The 20376-nt window shown below is 43.1% G+C and overlaps 1 protein-coding gene across 5 annotated transcripts; it reads right to left on the bottom strand.

The window, feature by feature from the left end:
• Positions 1-231: 231 nt before the first annotated feature.
• On the bottom strand, positions 232-19732 carry vit (vitrin). Of its 5 annotated transcripts, XM_041050022.1 has the most exons (23): positions 19305-19732; positions 14649-14739; positions 14338-14403; positions 13664-13820; positions 13437-13570; positions 13276-13353; positions 12739-12927; positions 12023-12067; positions 11551-11589; positions 11403-11453; positions 10657-10719; positions 10045-10107; positions 7780-7854; positions 7366-7431; positions 6849-6911; positions 5573-5635; positions 5213-5260; positions 4549-4614; positions 4055-4202; positions 3869-3972; positions 2780-3006; positions 2182-2695; positions 232-1844 (listed from the first exon to the last, which is right to left on the bottom strand). In XM_041050022.1, exons 2-23 carry the CDS (start codon positions 14680-14682, stop codon positions 1666-1668), a joined length of 2472 nt encoding a protein of 823 aa, XP_040905956.1. In that variant the 5' UTR covers positions 14683-14739; positions 19305-19732; the 3' UTR covers positions 232-1665. The 5 variants fall into 5 exon arrangements, with proteins under 5 accessions (XP_040905956.1, XP_040905957.1, XP_040905958.1 ...); XM_041050023.1 differs by lacking the exon at positions 6849-6911; XM_041050024.1 differs by lacking the exon at positions 10045-10107.
• Positions 19733-20376: the final 644 nt, after the last annotated feature.

The following is a 20376-nucleotide window of genomic DNA, read 5'->3' as shown; positions in this document are numbered from 1 at the left end:
ACGAATGTAATCGTCAGTGTAGATCAGGGGTTTACACAGATAAACCTTTTCCCCTGTAATTTCTAAGGGAATTTATGTAATCATGATTATTCTTGATGAACAAAACATATAGTGATATTCTTGGAAAGTGTAAGTCACACTGAATCTTAAAAAATATGTGTATCATGTCTGTGTGTTCAAAGTCATGCAAAAGGATCAACAAAAGATTCAGGACAAAACAGCCGCTTTCATTTCTCTTCATTTTCTTTATTTTATTAAAAATTGCAAAAAAAAAAAATATTGATCAATTATCTGAACATTATTAGCGAAAGGCTTTTAATATGCATATGTACAAACAGGACATAACAGAGAAAATCATAAATACTCTTTAAACAAAACAGAAATGCCTGCAATGTTAAAAGCAACCACACTATTAGAAAAAAAAAGAGTGACGAGACGACTTGCTTTCATTCCTGAGAAGCAAAGTTAACATCTGCCATCACTCTGTACAAAGATATACAAGCTCCTCTTTCCTCACTTCTCTCACAAGTCCACTTCCTTGTTCCATGCTGCTGACTTGCCACCTCTCATCCACTCATTGGTTGCACATGAGCCTCATTTTCACCTCCCACTTAAACACCAGCAAGATCAGCACCATTGTCATAGCGAGGAACTTTAACAATGTCCCTACTAACAAATCTCTCCTATTAGGAAGATCAAAATGCACCATTTCTAAGAAAGTATATCCTCTTGACAGAGAATTGTATAAAAAGCACCGTATTATTAAGTTTATGAAGTATGTTAAGCCAAAAGAGGAAGTGCTAGGCATGCTTTAATTCTACATTTCTCTGCAAGCACCATATCCCAGTAAGGCACCTTGATGTCTGTTAATCAGTCTGGTAACACTTTCTAATGGAACCTTTTTTTCTATTTTGTTTATTGAAGTTTTGAGTTGGCAAGTTGTGAAAAATCCCTTCAGCTCCTCCAGCATGTCACTTGCTTTAACCAAATTATAGTTACAAATTTGCCATTTGTAAAAACTGACAAGTTGTTCATAAATGAATTTTGGTCAAGATGATCTTCAGCTTGTTTCCAGAAGGTCAGAAGGAAAAGGTGTCCTCCATTGGAGGTTTGTGTGATAAACTACAAAGCCCAAAAAAAAGAAAATAAACCAAAAAAGATAAACACCATCTAGACGGATATTTCACAACCTGGCAACCCAAACTTATAATTGATCTTCAAAACATTATTTATTGAAATTTAAAAAAAAACTTGTATTCACAACTGATAAATCTGTTATAAAAGATGATCTATTAGAAAGTGGTACCATCATTTTAAATGATTAGGAGTACTCTGTTCTCTTTACGGCACCAACAGAGAACAACTGGCACTACATGAGATGTCAGTGTGTCACTGTGTATGCAAACCCTTTACTGTTAGCACCATCTGTATATTTGGGACCGAATGCTGATTCACTTTTAAGATTTGTTGTTTTGTTTTTTTTTGTCTAAACCCAAAATCCTCACCTAAATTCAAATCCCCTCCCTGTTCAAATACGGGGGAGCTGCAGCCAATCCAGCACCACCATCTGGGCAACAGAGTGAGTAAATTTACAATCAGCGTTCTGTTAAGACAGCCCACGATCGAGATGTCCCTCTTTACGCCTCCCCTCCGACCCGTCTGTCCTCAGTTTCGGGGCTGGGAATTGAACTCCTGGCAGATGTTGTTGATGATCTTGGGGACAAATTTGTAGAGGTTGTCAAACTCGTCCACAAAGAAGGAGTGCTCCTTGTCCGGGTCGGTGGCAATGTACTCCAGCTCGTCCTGGGCTGCCCAAGCGATGCCGATGGAGTAGGCGATCACACCTGGACCACAGGGAGGGACAGCAGATTATACACACACACACACAGGCCTCCCATGTGTTTGTCACACCAAACACACACTGCATGGCACCTCAGTGTGGACACACACCAGACGAAACAACTTTTTTGTGTAATTATATTGTTAAGTCTTACTCCTTCAGACTTTAAAGTGTTAAGAATCTAAAAAAAAATCAAGTTTTTATTTTATAATCATGTTTTTTAGTTTTTTCAGTTTGATTTGAAAGTGATTTATAGATGCAAAGATATAATCACTGCCTGATTTGACCATATCTGCCTAAAACCTCCTTGTTTTCAGGCTCAGATGTGGTTGGCCTCTCACCTTGCCGGTGGACAGCCAGTGCAGGTGCCCTGACGTCATCATAAGAGCGACCGTCAGTGATGACAATCATGATCTTGCGCTTGTTGGGCTTGGACTTGCTGAAGAGCTGCTCAGCGGCGTAGGTGATGGCAGCGCCGGTGCTGGTCCCGCCGCTCCAGTAGTTGATGCGTTTGATGGCGTTCAGCAGCTCGGCCTTGCTGTTGTACTGGCCGAAGGCAAACTCCAGCCGCTGCTCGTAGGTGTACTGCACAGCCCCGACGCGCGTGTCCGTGTCAGAGATTTCAAACTCCCGCGTGACGTTGGCCACGAACTGCAGCACGGTGCGGAAGTTGCCGGTTCCCACGCTGCTTGAGCCGTCGATGACAAAGGCGATGTCGTTGGCGTTGAGGCAGGTTTTGCTGCACACCAGGCGGTCTGTTTCGCACACTCTCTTCACCAGGGGCTGCACGGTCTTCCTCAGGGCGAACCAGCTGGACACGGGCAGGGAGAAGAAGCCGTTTGTCCGACACACAGCCTGTGGGATGAGGGACACACTGTCTTTCAAACCGGTATGTTGTTTAAATGAAGCACTGACACACCTGTGTGACAAATACCCCACCTTGTCAACGAAGTTGGCCTCAACCAGGTTTTGTTTCTCATTGTCGTCAGGGCCCTCGATGGTGACAAAGAATATGTTGATGCCAGACTCCCGAGCGAGCCGGGACGCCTCCTCCACCTTGTCTGTGGGCCAGCCGTCCACCAGTGCCACGGCCACGTTAGGAGCCCCACCTCGGTTTCCATTGGCATCACTGAAGTACTGCTTGTTGATGTAGGAGAGGGCCTTTCCTGTCAGGACACCAGAGGGCAGCAGAGAGACGGTTAAACGACATGAACAAGATTGAAATGAAGGTATGAATCTGGGAGAGGACAAGATGAGGGAATACAACCAGTCTGTTATTCTGTTGTTACTCAGCTTATGAATAAAAATACACTGAATATCAAATGAAGCCAAAAGACACTCACACACAAAAGTGCTCATAATGTACATTTGTTGGACTGAGGACTTTTTTGGGAGCTGTATGTTTTTCCTGACCAGTATGTAGAGAAGCATCCCTCGAAAAACAAACTGCTCTTTGCCATATAAAAACTTTACGTAGCAGCCTATTTTGTACACAAAAATACACACATCTCTCTGTAAAGTGCATTGCTTTATTTGTGTACTATCACAAAAAAGTGTTATCCTATCATTTCGCCTGTCATAGTTTTGTTGGTGGTCTAAACAATAGTGGAACAGGAGAGGCTCTCCACTCGCACTGTTGTCTGATTAGAGAGCGCCTCTTGGCAAACACAAATAACACATATTTGTATCAGCATGCAAAATTTAGCAAGTCATAAAAGGCACATGTGGCAGTGGGTGCATGCTGACGCACTAACCATAGCAGAAAAACAGCACTTGCCCTCTGAAAGCTGACCCCCATGGGCTGGTAAAACCAAAAGTTTTCTGGTCAGAGCAGGGGAAAAACAGAGCTTACAGAAGCAGGACTGTAATTTAGCTAGCAGTGTCTCGCAGCAAATTTAGATTTAATTCTATCCTCGCATGTGAAAATGTGCCTGGGTAGTAAACCATGCGATAATTGCACCTCTTTCACTTTCACACTTGTGTTTGTAGGCATTTACTGTAGCTGGCAGCTAACAGCAGGTCACTCACCCACATTGGAAAGGCCTCCCTTCTGCACAATCTTATCTATGGCTGACTTCAGCTCTCTGGAGTTGGAGTAAGTCTTCAGACTGATCTCTGTGACGGGGTCATCCCTTCAGACAAAACAAAAAGCAAACATTATGTTTTGCTGTCTAAAAACAGCATGTAATGACACAACAAGAAAAGTGAGGTTACCCGTATTGGATGATGCCCATCATGGGTCCAGCCACACCCACGTTGATGGTCTGAGCCACCTCAGCCAGGAAGTCCTTCTGGATCTTAAAACGTCGCTTCCCAATGCTCCAGCTCCCGTCCATCAGGAAGGCCAGGTCCACCTTACAGTCTGCAGAAACAGGGAACACCAGTTTCAGTAATGTGTTTGGTAATGGATTTGTTAACATTTGAAGCTATAATATGTGAAATTTGTACATTGACGTTTGACACTCTGCAGCAGTGGTAGCAAAAGCAAGTCAGTGCGGCAAATGTTAAAAGTATGTCTGGAGTTTTTGACCACTGGTGGTGAATAAAACTAAGTTTGCACAGCAGAGATCATGCTGTAGATCTTGCTGAATGCTCCAACTTTCACCAAGACTGTCAATATCTTATGCAACAATTCATAATTTAAAAGAAGCAATAATCAGATATCAACCCTACACAACAGTGGCTTTAAAGATGTATGAGGGACATACTTGGGTCTCCCTGTGACACAGGTTCAGGTGCTCTAGGTACAGGTTCTTGCTCCCTCAGAGTGAAGCCTGAAAATGAAGAAACATAAATCTTTAAAGCTGAATAAGAAGACAAATTCATAAATTTCACTGGATGTCTTGTGTCCTTTAATGATCACTGACATGTACATTCTTAAAATTATAGGAAACTCCATCTCGTCAGCAGCTTTCATGAGGGATAGTGGGAAATAAATTTAATTGACAGTCATCTAAGGCAATTTAATCATGTGTTGTCAAGGAAATATATCCTCCTACATTTTCTGCTCTCTTATTACAAACCAGGAGAAAAGGTCAACTTTGGCAGAAACAACCTGAAAGTTTGTCTGGTAAAAATTTCCGTTGAGCACAGTGCATTCACAGCTGCCCGCTTCGCAAGAATCCCAAACATTAGCAAGTATTTGTTGTGGCAAAAATTATGCCAAACAGGAACTGATTTTATCCTCAAGCAACCATGCCACTTTGACTCCAAATCCCTTCAATTACAGGCTGAGCAGAAACCCAGATGCTTTTCCTTGGATAGCCTTGGTTTGGTTTGGTTTGTACTTACAGTCAGAAATGAGGAGTTGCTGGCAAAAGGACTCGTTTAGGGGCTTGAAAAAGGAGCATGTTGCAGCGCAAGCTATCTTACCTGATTCATAAAGGTTTGCTTCTGGCTTCCAGGCATCCACTGGCTCCACTGCATAGATAATATCATACAAGCTCAGCGTTAGCACATTTCTACCACAAAGCAGTGAGCAACTAACAACACTCACCATGGTAGCTACACAAAAAGGTTGATCTCTCTGTCTTGATTTGAAATTATTGTACCTTCTTTTGTAAGCGCTACTCATAATTAGAAAGCTAAGGCAGCAGCCGTTAGGAAAATCTGACAATTTACTGAAGAGAGGGAAAAAAAATAGGGTTGCTTTATAGATGCTATGTGACTTGTCCAAGCTGATACCTTCCTGGATACAAACAATTGTTTGTAGCCATGGTAACCACTGCTCACCTCTAGTGTGGGTTGTATCCAGCGGCATCTTACGGCTGACATCTGAGTCGGTGGATCGGGGCGCTACAGGTAAAGACATTATCAGCGATGACAGACTGAGAAAAATGACGCATGTGAAACAAATGTAAACACACCGTGGGATAACAGGCTGCTCCCATCCACTCCAAGTTTCATTTGGTTGGATGTGTGGTGGTATTTTTGTGGCGAGTGCTGGAAATGGCTCAGCCACTCGGTTTTCCAAACCATATCCCTTTTACTTAGATTTGGAGGCTCAGCTGTGTCATCAAACACATGGCACCATGGCCTGTAATCTGTAAGTGAAGGCTTTCTGCATGCCCTTTTGTTTCTTGTCTTTGGGCCATATTGTTTAAATTTTTCAGTGTGAAGGCTGTAACTAAAAAGTCAAATGTGTTTCCCTTTCAGCAAGCTTAGACGAATAGCTTTGAGGAATACATTCGTTTTCTTTCTTGCTGAGAGTTAGATGAGAAGACCAATACCACTCTCATGTCTGTGTACTAAGTAAGGAGATAGAAGCAGGAGGTGATTATCCTAGCTTAGCATAAAGATGCAAAGCAAGGGGAAAGAGATACTGTGGTTTTGTCCAAAGGTCACAAAATCAACCTTCCAGCACCTCTACTCAGGCCACATAACAGCTTGCGTTTCACACATTCAAATGGCTCGCATTTGACACATGTAACCCCGACGTTTCACCCATTTTATGCTTGTAACTACAGTTTTTCAGTAAGGGGCTCTGAGCGTTTTGTTAAATTTGTACACAAATAAAAGTCTAAAAACAATAAGTGGACAGATTCTGTAACCTCTGGACAGAACCAGGCTAGCTGTTTCCCCCTGTTTCCAGTCTTTGGACTAAGCTAACTGGCTGCTGGGTGTGGCTTCAAATTTTATTAGACATACAGCAGAGTGGTACCAAGTTTCTCATTTAACTCTTGGCTGGAAATCAGATAAGCATAATTGCCACACTATTGAACTATCCCTTTAAGTGCCATGGCCCAATCCTGTGTGGCTAATAAACTGCACTGTATGTGTTAGGACATCTCAATTCAAAAGTCAAAATAACCCAAACTAATTAATTTAAACACTAAATGAAATGGGAAAAGAAACAAAAATACTCTTGTCCTGGGTGAGAAAACAAAAAGCGAAGTCACTGATAGAAAAGAGTCAAACAGGTTTTTATACCTAAACCCAATGACGATATGAAACCTGAACCCAAGGACTTGTTAGTTCCCAGTAAAGAGAATAGAAAAAAAACACTTACGGTACGGTCCATAGTTATAATACCAGCGCTCATACTCTGAGATATCAGGCCTGTGATCCCGAGCTAGAGGAGGATGTTTTGAAACCTGTTAGTTTTCCCGCAATGAACCTCAGAGAGAAAAGCACACATTTCCATGGTTGTGATTGGTGACATGTTCTCCCCATCCAATCCCACACCAGTGAAAACAACGGCTTTGTGCAGATTTATCACCTCAGAGTGTTTCTCTCTCTTTCTCATGCCATCTACATTATGCTCTTTTCTTCCACCCTTCACAAGAATTTCTCATATGGCAGGCAGATGGCATGTAAACACAATGTCCTGAGAGACACTGCATGTACTTACACATGGAGACAATTCAACACATACAGTACATGGTCAGCAGATACCAAACTGTATCGCTCATACAGCACATGCACATGCAATTTAAATGGATCCAAAGTGTAGTAACCTTCCACAGTGAGAGGGGACAGTACCACACCAAAGTGTCATGTGCTGTCCTAAAGAGAGGTTGACTCACCTGTAATCTCAGGTGCGTCTGTCTCGCTCCATGTGTATCCTGAATCTGGAACTGCATAACTAATATCTGAGTGTACAGCAGAGAAGGTGGAGGCATCAGCAACTACAGGGGTTACATTTAGGCTGCTGAAATCCTTCATTGTAAACTTTAAAAGTAGCTCTACTCCATTTGACTTTTGATTGTGATAGACAAACTCTTCCCAAACTGTTTCTGAATTCTAAATCTTTATTTATCACTGTGTTTACAAGACCTCGTTGTTGGTATTGGATTAATAAATTAAAAGCCTAGAGTGAGTGAAACATGGAAAGCTTTTAGAAAACAAAACCTTTTCTCACAAATATTGCAGCCATATCATACTAATCAAAACCCCTATGTTTATGATTTACTAAAGACTGATGAGCCGTTCTTTCATACCTGCTGGTCGTCGAGCTCCAGGGAACCAATCGGGACGAGGAAAGGAGGGAGGCGCCCAATCCCTTCTGGGAAAAGCTGTGCAGGGGAAGATTAGAAAGCTGAGTTCATGAGAAGCATCAAGGAGAATCATGCTTGTGACCTCCACTAAACCTGCCGCGTTATTAGTGGGGTATGCACAAGATGTTCAGCCCTGAGTCAGACACTAAACACTCAAGTCTGTCACTCAGACAGACAGTGGCTGAGCGACTGGGGGTTATTTGGGTGAAGCCTCTCTCTCTCTACCTGCATGGTGAGAGAGACAGAGGGAGGTAGATCTCTGAGAAAATATAAATTTGTGTTTTCTGTCTGTTGCTTCTGGCATTACAAGTTGTTTGCACAGACTCAGAGTTTCACCTTATAACGTGGCAAACATAACATCAGGCAGTTAAATAGGCCAGACTCTTTCACGGCTAGAGGTGAACTGAAATGTGATTGAACTCTAGAAGCCCAAACAGCTGAGCAAAACCATAACAGTGCATTGCATCTGTCTAAACTGACTGAACCGTGACAACACACTTCAGTTAACCCCTCCTTGCGGTGGACGGGTAGCTTACACAAACACGCAGCCCGGGCTCTGAGGTTCCCATCGAGCGGCCGCTAGTGAGCAGGGCCTTTGTTGACTGGGACGGGCTGGGAGAGCCCAGCCAGCCACCCAGTGAAGCGTGGGAGTATTATTCTAAAGTTAGTGTCAAACCAAGGACAGTGTAGATAGTAGGACGCAGAGATTAGTCTAATCTACTGTTGGTCAAAGGCCCAGCACTATAGAGCAGACAGCAGTGTTTTCTTTTTCTGATGAAACAGGTGCTTTAAAAGGATTGAGTTTAACTCTCCCGATCATAAACACTTCAGTGATCACTGCGGCCAGGAGGTCAGACCGGGATCGGGGATACTGATCCTTGCCTTGGGTTGTAGCTCAGGCTAAAGTATGTCTGAAGGGATTTATATAGAATTTATATAAACCGTATTTGCGTCTTCAGACCAACACAGAGACCCAACAAACCAAATCCTGACACCTTTTTACAGACGCTTTTCATTAATCTTTGTGGTTGTCAGGTAGGCATATCTCAAAACAAATACGAGGCTAAACTGGATCGTAACACTTCCAGAACTCTGAGCTGTAACTTTGAACATCTGTTTGGGGCAGCCGGGTGGCAAAGTGGCCGGGGTGAAAACCTCTCAGCTCGTAAATCAGAGCTCAGAACTCTAATGTCTCCGAGCATCCACCCTGCTGGAGTGTCCTTGAGATAGACATTGAATCGCTGCCGGCTCCAGAGGCGCCGCTGTGTAGCTGATCCTGACCTCTGACCTCTGACCTCCAGCATAAAGAATCTCCCTAAGGGGATCAATAAAGTATGATGTTATTATCCACAAGCTGCAGATCTGAATAGCTGCTCTCCGCACTGATCAGACATTTCTATAACACACGTCTGCACAGCAACATGTTAGTCAGATAAATGATGTACTGGCTTGAAACAGCTCACACTGCATTTTAGAAATCATATCATACAGTCAACCGTCATTTAAATGGATATAGTGTTGTCTTATTTTAGGGATCCATGGTTTTGCATTCCACAGAAGCAAAAACAGAAGCGCATTCCTCAGTGAGCCAAACCTCGACTGGTTTGAATGGCGAGAGCTTTCTATTCCTGACAGCCCAGAGAGCGGACCCAGATCCTGCAGCACTGTGGACTGGATCATACGTCTCTGTGGGAGCAACACAGGGCCACTTGGTGCTGCTGCTTTCATCTCATTCTCCCTCTCTGCAAGCATTTACAAGGGAGGGGAAGAGGCCAGACCAGATGGGATCTGTCACAAGATGTTATTAGAGTACTGACAGAGCGCGTTTCTCATCGTGGTCTTATCTAAAAGAGAAAGTTGAGAGTTCTTTGCTGTCTCAGACATTGTGGAGATAAGGCACGAGATGAATTCAGGACAGTAATATCATATCATTGCTCACCTTTGAGGTATTTCAAGGTACTCGCTGCTCATTTTTTCATGCTGGGTGCAGTGAAAGTGGAGTATCGTTTATAGAGGACTGCCTATGCATTGAACCATATCATCCCACAGAAGGTAAACGTTAGCGCAGCTTTATAAAACATTTCAACCAGGGTTTTATTGTCCTAGTTACTCCCCCCTGTTTGATCAGGCCCGTCTACTTTTCTACGTCACTGAGTGTCTCTGCTTGTGCAGCTTGAGGACTCCCGCTCAGGATCTGGAGATACTTACCAGGGTTGGACTGGCTCATGGTTGGAGTCCGCTCGGGCGGGGCTGGTTGAACCCTGTTAAAAGCTGTTTGTAGCAATGAGAAACAGGCAGATAGGAATAGAGAGGAAAAGGAGGGAGGAGGGGGGTGGGGGGCAAAAGAGAGCTTCAGGTCTGGCGCTTCATCCACAAATGCAGCCCAGCTGTTTTGCTTTGAGCGAAGCTGAAGGCATTTTCTCCGCAGCATGATATCAAAAACAAAGGGATATATGCTGGGTGTATTTACAGGCCTTAACTCAGCTTCATTTGCCTCTTTTCATCTTGGAAAATGAAAACATGAACAAGAGGATGTGCCTGATGACAGAGAACAGCGGCCATCCTGAAAGGAATGTTAGCTGATATGTTTGATGGAGTGGATTAGTGGTGACCCTGGGGTGAAGATCACAGGGGCTTACGGGTGTGGACGCGAGGGTCAGACTTACAGCAGGTCTACGTCTTCTGGATTCTTGTTCCAGCAAAGACATCTGTCCCCTCTTCTGCCCTTGACCCGCATTCCCTGTCAGTCCCAACTCGTTTTGCCTTGTTTGTTACTCTGTGTGTGTGTGTGTGTGTGTGTGTGTTAATCATGAGGCTGACCTGGGCCGACTGGAGAGGATAGCTGTCTCCTGATAGCTGACCCTGCCTCTGGTCTGCGCAGACCTGGGACCAAAATTTAGGAAACAGTGAGACCACACGAAACAACATTCTTCAGATTAACTTCAGTGGCAGGTGAAAGGCTAAGATATTATCTGTTGTATGATGACCTTCACACATTTCACAGTGGTTTAATGTGTTGTTTTTGTAATAGCAGTGCTAAGATAATTCCCTTGAGTGTGGTGAAAGTATTATATGTAAAACAAAGTGTAAATCAGATCTGTGCAGCAAATGTGATCATTGATGGCATTTAGATTAACGGGCCTCTCCTTTAACAGTCATTGTAGATAGACTTAGTGACCACACAGGCAAAAATAATAAGCGTTTAATAGGAGGGCTAATAGTTCTGAGACCACTCCCATGTTAGCAGTGTGGCTCTAGGAATGGCAGCATTGATCAGCTGGTCCACCTCTTTGGTCCAGACTGAATCTCAACACGTATTAAATGCTTGTTAATACAGAGTGAATATAGTTGCATCCTTGAAAAAAAAAAGAGAACAGAAATTGGCCTTCTCCAGAACATTCTGGTCTGGCCCTGTGTTAGCAGACTAGTAAATGTTGTTTAAAGCAGCTGTGCACACACGGAACGGAGATGCCATGCAGAGTTTATGTCTGTAAGTGCAGAGATAAAAACAAAGAAATGAAAGGTAGAATGAAAAAAAGACACATCAAGATTAAAGCTTGGTTTACCTGCACTGGTACGCTGTGGGTATCTATTCGGATAGGCACTTCCTCTGAATACTTTGAAGAAATGCCATGGTTTAGTTCAACTTCATTTGTTGTATTTGGTGTAAAGGACTTTCCAAGAGCTGCAGAATCAGTGAGAGTATTGACATACCTTGGCTGGGACTCTTTCCTTGACCATTTTGTGACTGTCCTATACCAATAACACAATGTGGGCAAATTCAGACAAAAATCTTTGTTTTACATGTAAATTATCTTCAAAAATAGCAAATTCAACACAGTTTTGGTTTTAGCATAAATCAGTAGTTGAGGTCATGGCCGTACCGTTTTAAGCTTTTAGCTTAAAACAAGCGAGATGAACTGATTTCACTTACTGAAATAGTTGTGTCGCTGATAATGACAAACTTGTTTTGAAAACAGGACTAATGATACTTTTAATACTGTGAACGATGAACCCTGATGTACACGATTACCTTAAGGACTCGTGTAAAGCAAACACCCCCATGCTCAATGTAAACACATATTCTTGCACACCCCAGTGGCAAGCAACACCACAGCATCCCTTCATGCCACCAGAAAAAAAAACAAAAAACAGTGTTGACCCCTGTTTGCTTTGCTTCACTTACTTGAACTTGCGGCTGCCACAGAGGCAAGGTACGGGTGACTGCTGCCTAGATAGAAGAAAGACAAACGGGGTGCCAATATGGAGAGGAGAGAGATACTGTTACAGAAAATGAAGGAGACAGAAATGGTTGGGAGGTTGTCTGGCACACAGCCCATCTCATTTACACACATACCTCAAGATACTGCAGCATTGTCTACACTCTGTAGCTGCATTTCTATCCAAAACAGGGGCAGATGACTCTCAGCGATTACCGTCTGATAATGTTTCATTTAGTAAGAGCGATGAAAGGTCTGGTGATCAAATGTACAGTTAAGTCAGTCAGTCGAGCAGCTCAGCAGCGACGTACTAACTTCATCAAAGACCAGCTGTAATTTGTTATAATTGCAGCCGTGACTTGTTATTACCAGCCACAATCATTCGTCTTCATCACTCATTTTCACACAAACCAACGCTTGTTCTGGCAAAAGGAGTGATTCCGGTTACAAGCTGCTAATGTTGTTAGTTCGACAGCAGCAAGGCGGCACACTGGCTGCAGTGGATCTTCTGTGTGGATTGGTTTTACTGGATCATTAACAACATCCTGCATCCAAGTAAATACACAATCCTCCACGTAACTAACATACATGGATCCATTGATTTAGGGAAAAGAGTCGGCTTTTTGTACATGTATGTCTGCAGAAATGATGTATGATTTAAGGGTGTGTTTGTTTAAATCACCTGCATCCCTGACTTTGTGCACAGCAGCTCGAGCTCTGGCAGTGGTGGGTGGTGGTGGAGGCGTAGTGGTGGTGGTGGGAGCTAGTGTGGTGGTGGTGGTTGGTTCAGGTGTTATAGTTGTGGTGGGTTCAGGTGCGATTGTTGTGGGCAGCACCGTGGTGACCGCAGGGGATTTAGCCTCCTTTTGACCTGTAAGGAGACGACAGATGAAGGCGGTCATACACAAGATGGATGGACAAGGAGGAAGCATCTACAGTAACTGCTGAGTTGTAATGCATTCTTCGCATTCTTCACCAGGCTGCAGAGCTTCAACTCCTCATTCAACCTGAGCGAAGTTCAACATGCCAGAGTCATTCACAGGGACATCTGTCTAGTAATCTTTTGTCCTCAGAAAGCACTGATCTGGTGATGTCTAGTTCCAGGTAGCATTTCACTGACTATATTTCAGTACGAAACAAGTCCTAAATATATGCTAAAATATAATAAATAAAATGCTGTTGATGTATGTCAGAGTCTAAAAAAAAAAACCCCTCTCACTTGTCTTCACGTAGGTCGGTCTTGAAGGGACGTAGTCCAGGGTAGATGGGTAGATGACTCCTTTCTTGGGCTTCCCCACTGAAACACAACAGAGACACCTGTTGGCTGGGGGGCTAGTTCTGAGGAACTGAGTTTAACATTGTTTACTTCATCATTAATACCTGAGACAACAAATGACTCCCTCCACTTTGGTAGAGACAGAGAGCGCACCCCGTTGGAGTTGCTGCCTTTGTAGACATTCTGCCCGGCCATCTTCCTCACGATCACCTTTCCTCCTGTGTTGGTGATGACGCCACTGAGGACGCAAATTTTTCATTGGATATAACTCATATAAGACAAGTTTGACTGCCACAGAGATGTCTCACACAAGTTTTATATCACAGTTTACCTGTGGATGGCTGCATTGCAGATGCTGGAGATGGAGGCGAACACTCCTGTCCCGTAGACCTGCTGCTTTGTCTCCTTACAGTGTGCGGGACATTTGACTATGAACTCAGGGAGGTTAATCTTTCCCGCCCTGACGTCACACTCTATGTCTGGAACGACTGTGGAGGGACGAGGAAGTAGAGCAAGACGGTTCAAGACAGGATTTTAGACAGGTCAAGATTGTTTTTGTTTTTTTTTTTTTTAGATCAGCAGCATTTCAGTTACTTAAAATAACTGAAGCCCGAACAGGGTTATGGCATGTAGTTATAAACTGCTTTACAGTCAAACAGAATGTGAAATGCTGTTTAAACAATAGTTGTATAGTTGTATATGTATAAACTTGCACTTTCTAGCCAACTTCAGCCCAGTTTTAACCTAAATTACTAAACACAACACATTTTGGCTTCAAATCAGTGCTCAGGGATTTACGGCACATTTTTCCTCAACAGTCGCAAAACATAATTTTATCATAAGATTATTTTTGTTTCCACCTCATAAATAAATATTGTAGTGTTTTGCATTATGCAGGTTTTTTTTTTTTTTTTTAAAGAGAGTTGCCTGCAGTGGAGAGAGCCAGTGGAGACAATAATACTGGGCCTGACGGAGATTACAGGCTTGCTTGTTGATGATGTCTACCTTGCTTTGGTTTCTTGTTCTTTGATCCGTTAGGCTTGGCCCAGCAAGCACAGGACAGGAGGAGCGCTGCAGGTGAGGCAGAGGGAGTTTCACATAATAGCAGACAAAGTAACATAATCATCAGTGTGTTTACTGTACACACAAGACTTCTGTGACGGAGGATGTTGCTGTTCGATGGTGTGAATGTACGGAAAAGTGATCCTGAAGGAGACAGCATCCAGACTACTTTGGTAATACGATATTTATATGATAGTCAGTGGAGATTTATTTGAAGCCAGCATGCTCCTGCAGAGAGACAGAGGGCTGCTCACCGAGGCAGATGGCAGTGAGCGATGCCCTGATCATGATGGGTGGTGAGCTGGTTCAGCAGGTCAGCCAGACGTTCTTGTATGATCTCCCAACCTGAGAGAGAGGGGAATCAGGAGCATCTCATTGTCATCATTTGAAACCCATTTCCTGCTTCCTGCTTAAACGTTGGACATTTTAGTCAGCGTTTCTGAGTGTGACAAGTGTTGGAGAGTCAGCTGGAAACAAGACAGAGCAAACTTGTGCCACTGAGATACACTTTCCAGAGATTTTTGGATAAACAGCAGACATACTGTGGACGGGAACTACACAAAGAGCTGAATGACTCATTCAGTGAATGTGGCCAATTAAATACTTAGAAAAAAAATTTCTGTAACTCTTGTTGCATCAACTTCTAAGATCAGTCAGAGCAAAATAAGGATTGTATTTTAGTTCGGTTTCATGTTCAAGTTCGGTTACAAGAGGCTGAAAGTATTTGCCAGAAGCTCAACAGCAAACATCTGGGCTCTGAGACAAAACAGCATGTCAAAGTCCTCCTACTAATATCTGCGGAGTCAGACTCAATTAGAGAGCACACACAGACATAATTTGATGTGTAAGGAATGGGGAACTGTGTCAGATGGCTTCACTGTTTGACATCAACAACCACATCAAGCCACATTTGAAATACAGCCTGTTTACAGTAGACACGGGAAATTTCTTTCTCTGTCTGTCATTCAGATTCAAAAGTTATACACATGTAAAGACATAAATCAGAATTGAAGCCTGTGTTCACAAGAACATAAGTGGGTCACTGAGACCTCCTTCCAGATGCTGCAGGTCAGTAGTAGTAATGACAGTGCTGGTGATTACTAGAACAGCACACTCTGAATGAAGACACACGGCCAGAGGAAGTTTCATTGTGCTGGCTGGAGGGATGAATTACTCAGGAGAGCCACCCCAGTCCCTGCTGTGCGCCAGGGTTAGTGGGATGGCGCTTCATACTGGTTAGGTGATGACTGAGTCCTCCCTGTTAACAGAGGAAGGCTGTACCTCCCATGAGAGCAGCATCATGTCTGTCACAGGTTAAATCTGATCAAGTGGGAACATGTGATCACAGCGACCTCTGAAGCAGGGTCGCATGTGATGCACTTCTCACTGACATTTACACTTTGTATAGCGATTTGTATATATTGAAAACACAATGTAAATATACACCTGTGTTATCAGAACTGTGGATTAATGAAGAAGATCGTTCCCCGAAGGGTAAATCTGGATGGTTAAAAGCCCTGCTCCAGTGAGCTGTCACTTTCAGGTGTTAACGTGTGAATAGGGTGCTTATGCTGTCTTGAATTTTTGATCTCATTGACTGTAACTTCTGGAGGGCAAACATTTCCCAATTTCTCAAAATAAAATTCTGCTGTCTGGCACAAATACTGGTAGAGTACACCCATTAACTTTCGTGCTGAACGTTAGGTGAGGAGTTCAGTATCAGTCTTGTGCCTGTACAGTAAACATGAAGCTACAGCCAGGAGTTAATTAACTTCGCATGAAGATGGAAAACAGGGAGAAACAGAGAGTCTGGTTCTGTCCAAAGGTGACAAAATCTGCCTACCAGCACTTCTAAGGCACAATTATTAACACGTTACATCTTGTTTCATCCATGCGGAAGTGTGTTGGGCTGGTTGCCTGGAAGCCACAAACAAACAAGCTTCTGACAAAGCCAAGTTAGCTGTTCCCCCACCGTTTCCAGTCTTTACGCTAAGCTAAGCTTCAGACACGACAGAGATATTAATCTTCTTATCTAACTTTCAGCAAGAAAGTGAGAACTTTTCCACAAAACTACTCCTTAAAAATCAAGACTGAATCACCAGTGGTCTCCTAAACAATGTCATGTAATGATGTAGGATTTTTAGGTGTTATCTCTATCTTTATGAATACACACCACAAACATAACATATCATAATGAGGTAAAAACAAATGTAGCTGCAGTGATAGGACTTTCCCTAACGCAGCTCTACATTTTTTATCTGACATTCATGAGCACTGACATGATTTTTCCACTGTGTTGTGCTTTGACAGGCAGGTACATCACTGCTGCGCAGTCAGGACTACAATTTGTCCTTGCGGGGGAAGAAATCTGAGGTTGGGAACAAGCCGGGACAGATATGTACATCTACCGTACAGGAGACAGACCTGCAGCATAGGAGAGGTGAGTCAGCACGCTTCACTGGATAAAGCAAACTACAAAACTGATCTGTCATTCACCTGCGAGGAAATCTTAACTGTGAACACCACGTTCCTCAGTGAAGAGTTGCTTTCAAATATGGCAAAAGGAGTATTTGTTTATAATGACGCTGTTCCTCTGAAGTGTCCTTCAAGAGAGGCAGGACATCACTGTAGGAAAAATTGAAATGTGCAGAAAAAAAAATAACAATAATTTAAGACCTCTTAATTTGTGTTCTCAGTGAGAGCCTCTAACTGCCTCCTTCTCTGAGAAATGAAATGCAGGGCAAATGATATCCTTTGACAAACACTGAGGAGAGTTTCCTGTACAGTAGATAATAGATCCTGAGGGGACTTTACAGAGACACAATCTCACACACACAAAACTAAAGGAACCAAAAAATAAACAGAGATCTGGGATAACTTATCACATGCTCAAATAGCTTTGGAGAATGCCACGGTATGTGAGGGCTTTCAGACTCACCACTTACCACCACCATAAATCACACACAGGGTGTGTTACTTATTGTGTAGGTGTTGTATATTTTGCATACACCTGTGTTAAACTTTGGATGAGGCATGGCTTGTACCTATAGCACAGCTTCAACTCTCCTCTCTGGTGACATCGGCTATATTTTCCTTCATACTGAGCATCTTGAACATCTAATTTCAGCAGGGTGGGGACACAAATAAAACAAAGACTGTCAACACGCTGACAGTCAATTACAAGAAACTGTATAAAAACACGAGCAAAGCGATTTCACAGCCACTGCAAAAGATGAAAGGTTCTGTGCAGGGGCCTCAGTCACTTTGTAGAGAACCCAGCAGCTCAGACAGGTCACATAGTTTTAGGAATTAAAACGCAACTCAACTGGGGACAACTTTCTGACTACAATGTGGATTATATGCACAAAACAACCTTAACTAAAATTTCACAAGGCCAAGCTGTTTTGCACAAAGACGTCTACAGTGAAATGAACATTATCAGCTCCTGTGAGCAAATTGCAAGATTTTTTTGATGCATAAGCACCAGAAATCTGATAATGCAGGATGAAAATCACACCTGGCAGGAGAGGCACAGGTATACAATGGCTATAATGCAAACAGGATGTACAGTAGCTGTCTGTGCCTATTTCAAAGGCCAGCACACAGTGGGTTCTCAAAGCATGGGCAGACCACACACACCTGTGACTGGTGCACCACAGACTCAGAGGCACTTTCCATCACTTATGGTGAACTTTGGAGGCGTGCAGCTTCATGCAAAACACAACGACAGTATTTCAAGCTTTCTCAATTTCAGCAGCACCCACATTCCTTGTCCAGGGTGGCCAGTGTGAATACAGTGAGGGGAAGCACTAAAGGGGAATGAGGTTTATTTGATAACCCGCTGAGAACTTTGCTCTGCCATGGTCCTGAGTGATGGCATGTCTTAAACAAGACAGTACTTACACACACCCAGTGCCAGGGAGTGTTAAATCCCAGCATTCACAGGTGTCAGAATTGTACTGTAAGCATGTTGTGCCAAGTGTTGTAACAAGCCAACTACAGAACCACAGGAGAGATCAGACACAGGAAAGCTAACATGTCTCTGCAAGGTCACTCTTGTAGCCTTTTGGGCTGCTGCTGCTGCTGCTGCAGCTGGGGCACTATTTGTTTATTGAGCATAGAACAAGCTGAAGTTCTTTAATTCTTGGCACTAGCCTCAGTGCAAGCCAGAGCCTGTAGTCTGCTGCTGGACATATAGAGACCACCTGTGCTTAATCAGGCTCTTTCAAACCATACCGAAATGTCAGAGAGGACACACAAAGAAATGTCAAACATAATGTAGAAGAAATTGAAACAAAAGTAGAGGAATTCAGCTCAGGCTTGCTGCTTATTTACACTGGCAAAATGAGTCTTTTCAAAATAAAGGCTTAGGTGACGTGAAAAGCTGGATCCTTTTCCACAGATCTTTTTTTTTTTTTTTTTTTTAAATCACCCATGAGAAGTAGCTTACAGTATGAATGGTTATGACACGGCTAAATTCATTCATCTAAAAACCTCACGCAAGGAAAGAGGAAGAGGGTGTTTACAAAAAAGGAAAAAAAGGAAAAATAAACAGAAAGTTATACAAACACTGTCTTTAAGCAACAGTGCGCTTATTTGGGCAGCCTGTCAAATCTCACAAGCTCAGCTGAAACGAACCAGAGCCATAAACTGTAAAGGAAAAAAGTTAATAAAAACCAAAAACGCAAAAACCCTGTGCAGCGTTGATTAAAACTGACCTATTAAAACTGAAATGAGCTTTTACACAATGGACATCAATTACGCGCAATTACGCACAATTTAAAAAGTGAATAATTCATTCACGCCACGCAGAAACAAACGCAAAATCCCAGCTTCACATGTGGAGCTGCTTGTTTGCTCTCTCTTCAAAACCATCATTCATCTCCGCAAGGAAATGAAGGTGAACTTACCTGAGAAGGTAAAATAATCCTGGCGTTAAAAAAAAAATTAAGTCCGTGCGCAGTTTTCGAGCGAATCTTTACTCTTTCATGGAGAACAGTACGGACTAGCTGGCGTGTGTGCAAGTGTTCCACCTGGACTTTTACTCCTGCATGATCGGAGCGCTCATTAAAAGTGGAGAACGGGACGGGGCCAGAGTTTCCCCTCTTTGCCCGTCCCACTTCAGGCTCTCAGCTCTTCAGCCAGGCAGATGAGGATCAGTAACCTGGGGCCATCAGGAGAGGATGCAAGGAGCTGGCACCCTGCAGCACAGCAGCGCAAGCATCTTTTTGTGTGTTTGACACAAAATGGTTTTAGCATGCCCAAGAGGGAGATTTGCTTCACATCAGCAGTTTAATCTGCATCTTTTTTTTCTGTTATGTAAGGGAGGAGAACCCGAGCTATGACTCTGTTTATCTGTTCTGCAACTCAATCATCCCATCCTCTGACTGAGAAATAAAACAACCAAGAGGAGTGTGTCAACTCTCACCACAGCAATCACTCCTCCTCCATCAAATAAACCAATCAACACCTGTTTGGGAAACAGACACTGCCAGTCACATCCACTGTCACTTTTGGGGTTTGTGGCTTTTGCCTCCTGCTGTGGTCTGCAGTACATGTGCACCCCCACAGCTCTCCTACAACACACACACAAACACTGTTCTGCATCAACCTCTACTACTCTAACAGGGAGCGCCTGTTGTTTTATGCAGATTGGCACCCAAGCTGCTGCTATTATCCACTATGTGGTTACGCTGAAGCTGCCTACCTTTTTTAAGGTCTTAAGGGCTTCTGTAAAAGAGCTCATTGTGTGTGTGATTATGGTATTTGCAGAAATGCAAAAAAAAAAAAAAAAAAACACCTCTAATTTTTTTAAACCTTCATGGTTCAAGTAGATAATTGCCCATTGATGCTGCAGGGAAAAAAAAAAAGATCAGGTACTATTTTAGGGTTGCTCATTTTTCTTTCAACAGAGCCATTAGTCTGAAAGCTTGTCAACAGAGGGAAGTTGTCCTAATTTCCCACACCCATGGACTGAAGCAA

Source organism: Toxotes jaculatrix, chromosome 11, assembly GCF_017976425.1.
Source record: "Toxotes jaculatrix isolate fToxJac2 chromosome 11, fToxJac2.pri, whole genome shotgun sequence".
NCBI lineage: Eukaryota > Metazoa > Chordata > Actinopteri > Toxotidae > Toxotes > Toxotes jaculatrix.
This window is presented reverse-complemented; position numbering and strand designations above follow the sequence as displayed.

Excerpts from the sequence above, each read along its gene's own strand:
- vit (XM_041050022.1), bottom strand. The coding sequence starts at position 14,682 with ATGATCAGGGCATCGCTCACTGCCATCTGCCTCG. Across the intron at positions 11,590-12,022 it reads TGTGGCAGCCGCAAGTTCAA|GACAGTCACAAAATGGTCAA; the intron begins GTAAGTGAAGCA and ends TTATTGGTATAG. Across the intron at positions 4,615-5,212 it reads AGCAAACCTTTATGAATCAG|GCTTCACTCTGAGGGAGCAA; the intron begins GTAAGATAGCTT and ends CTTCATTTTCAG.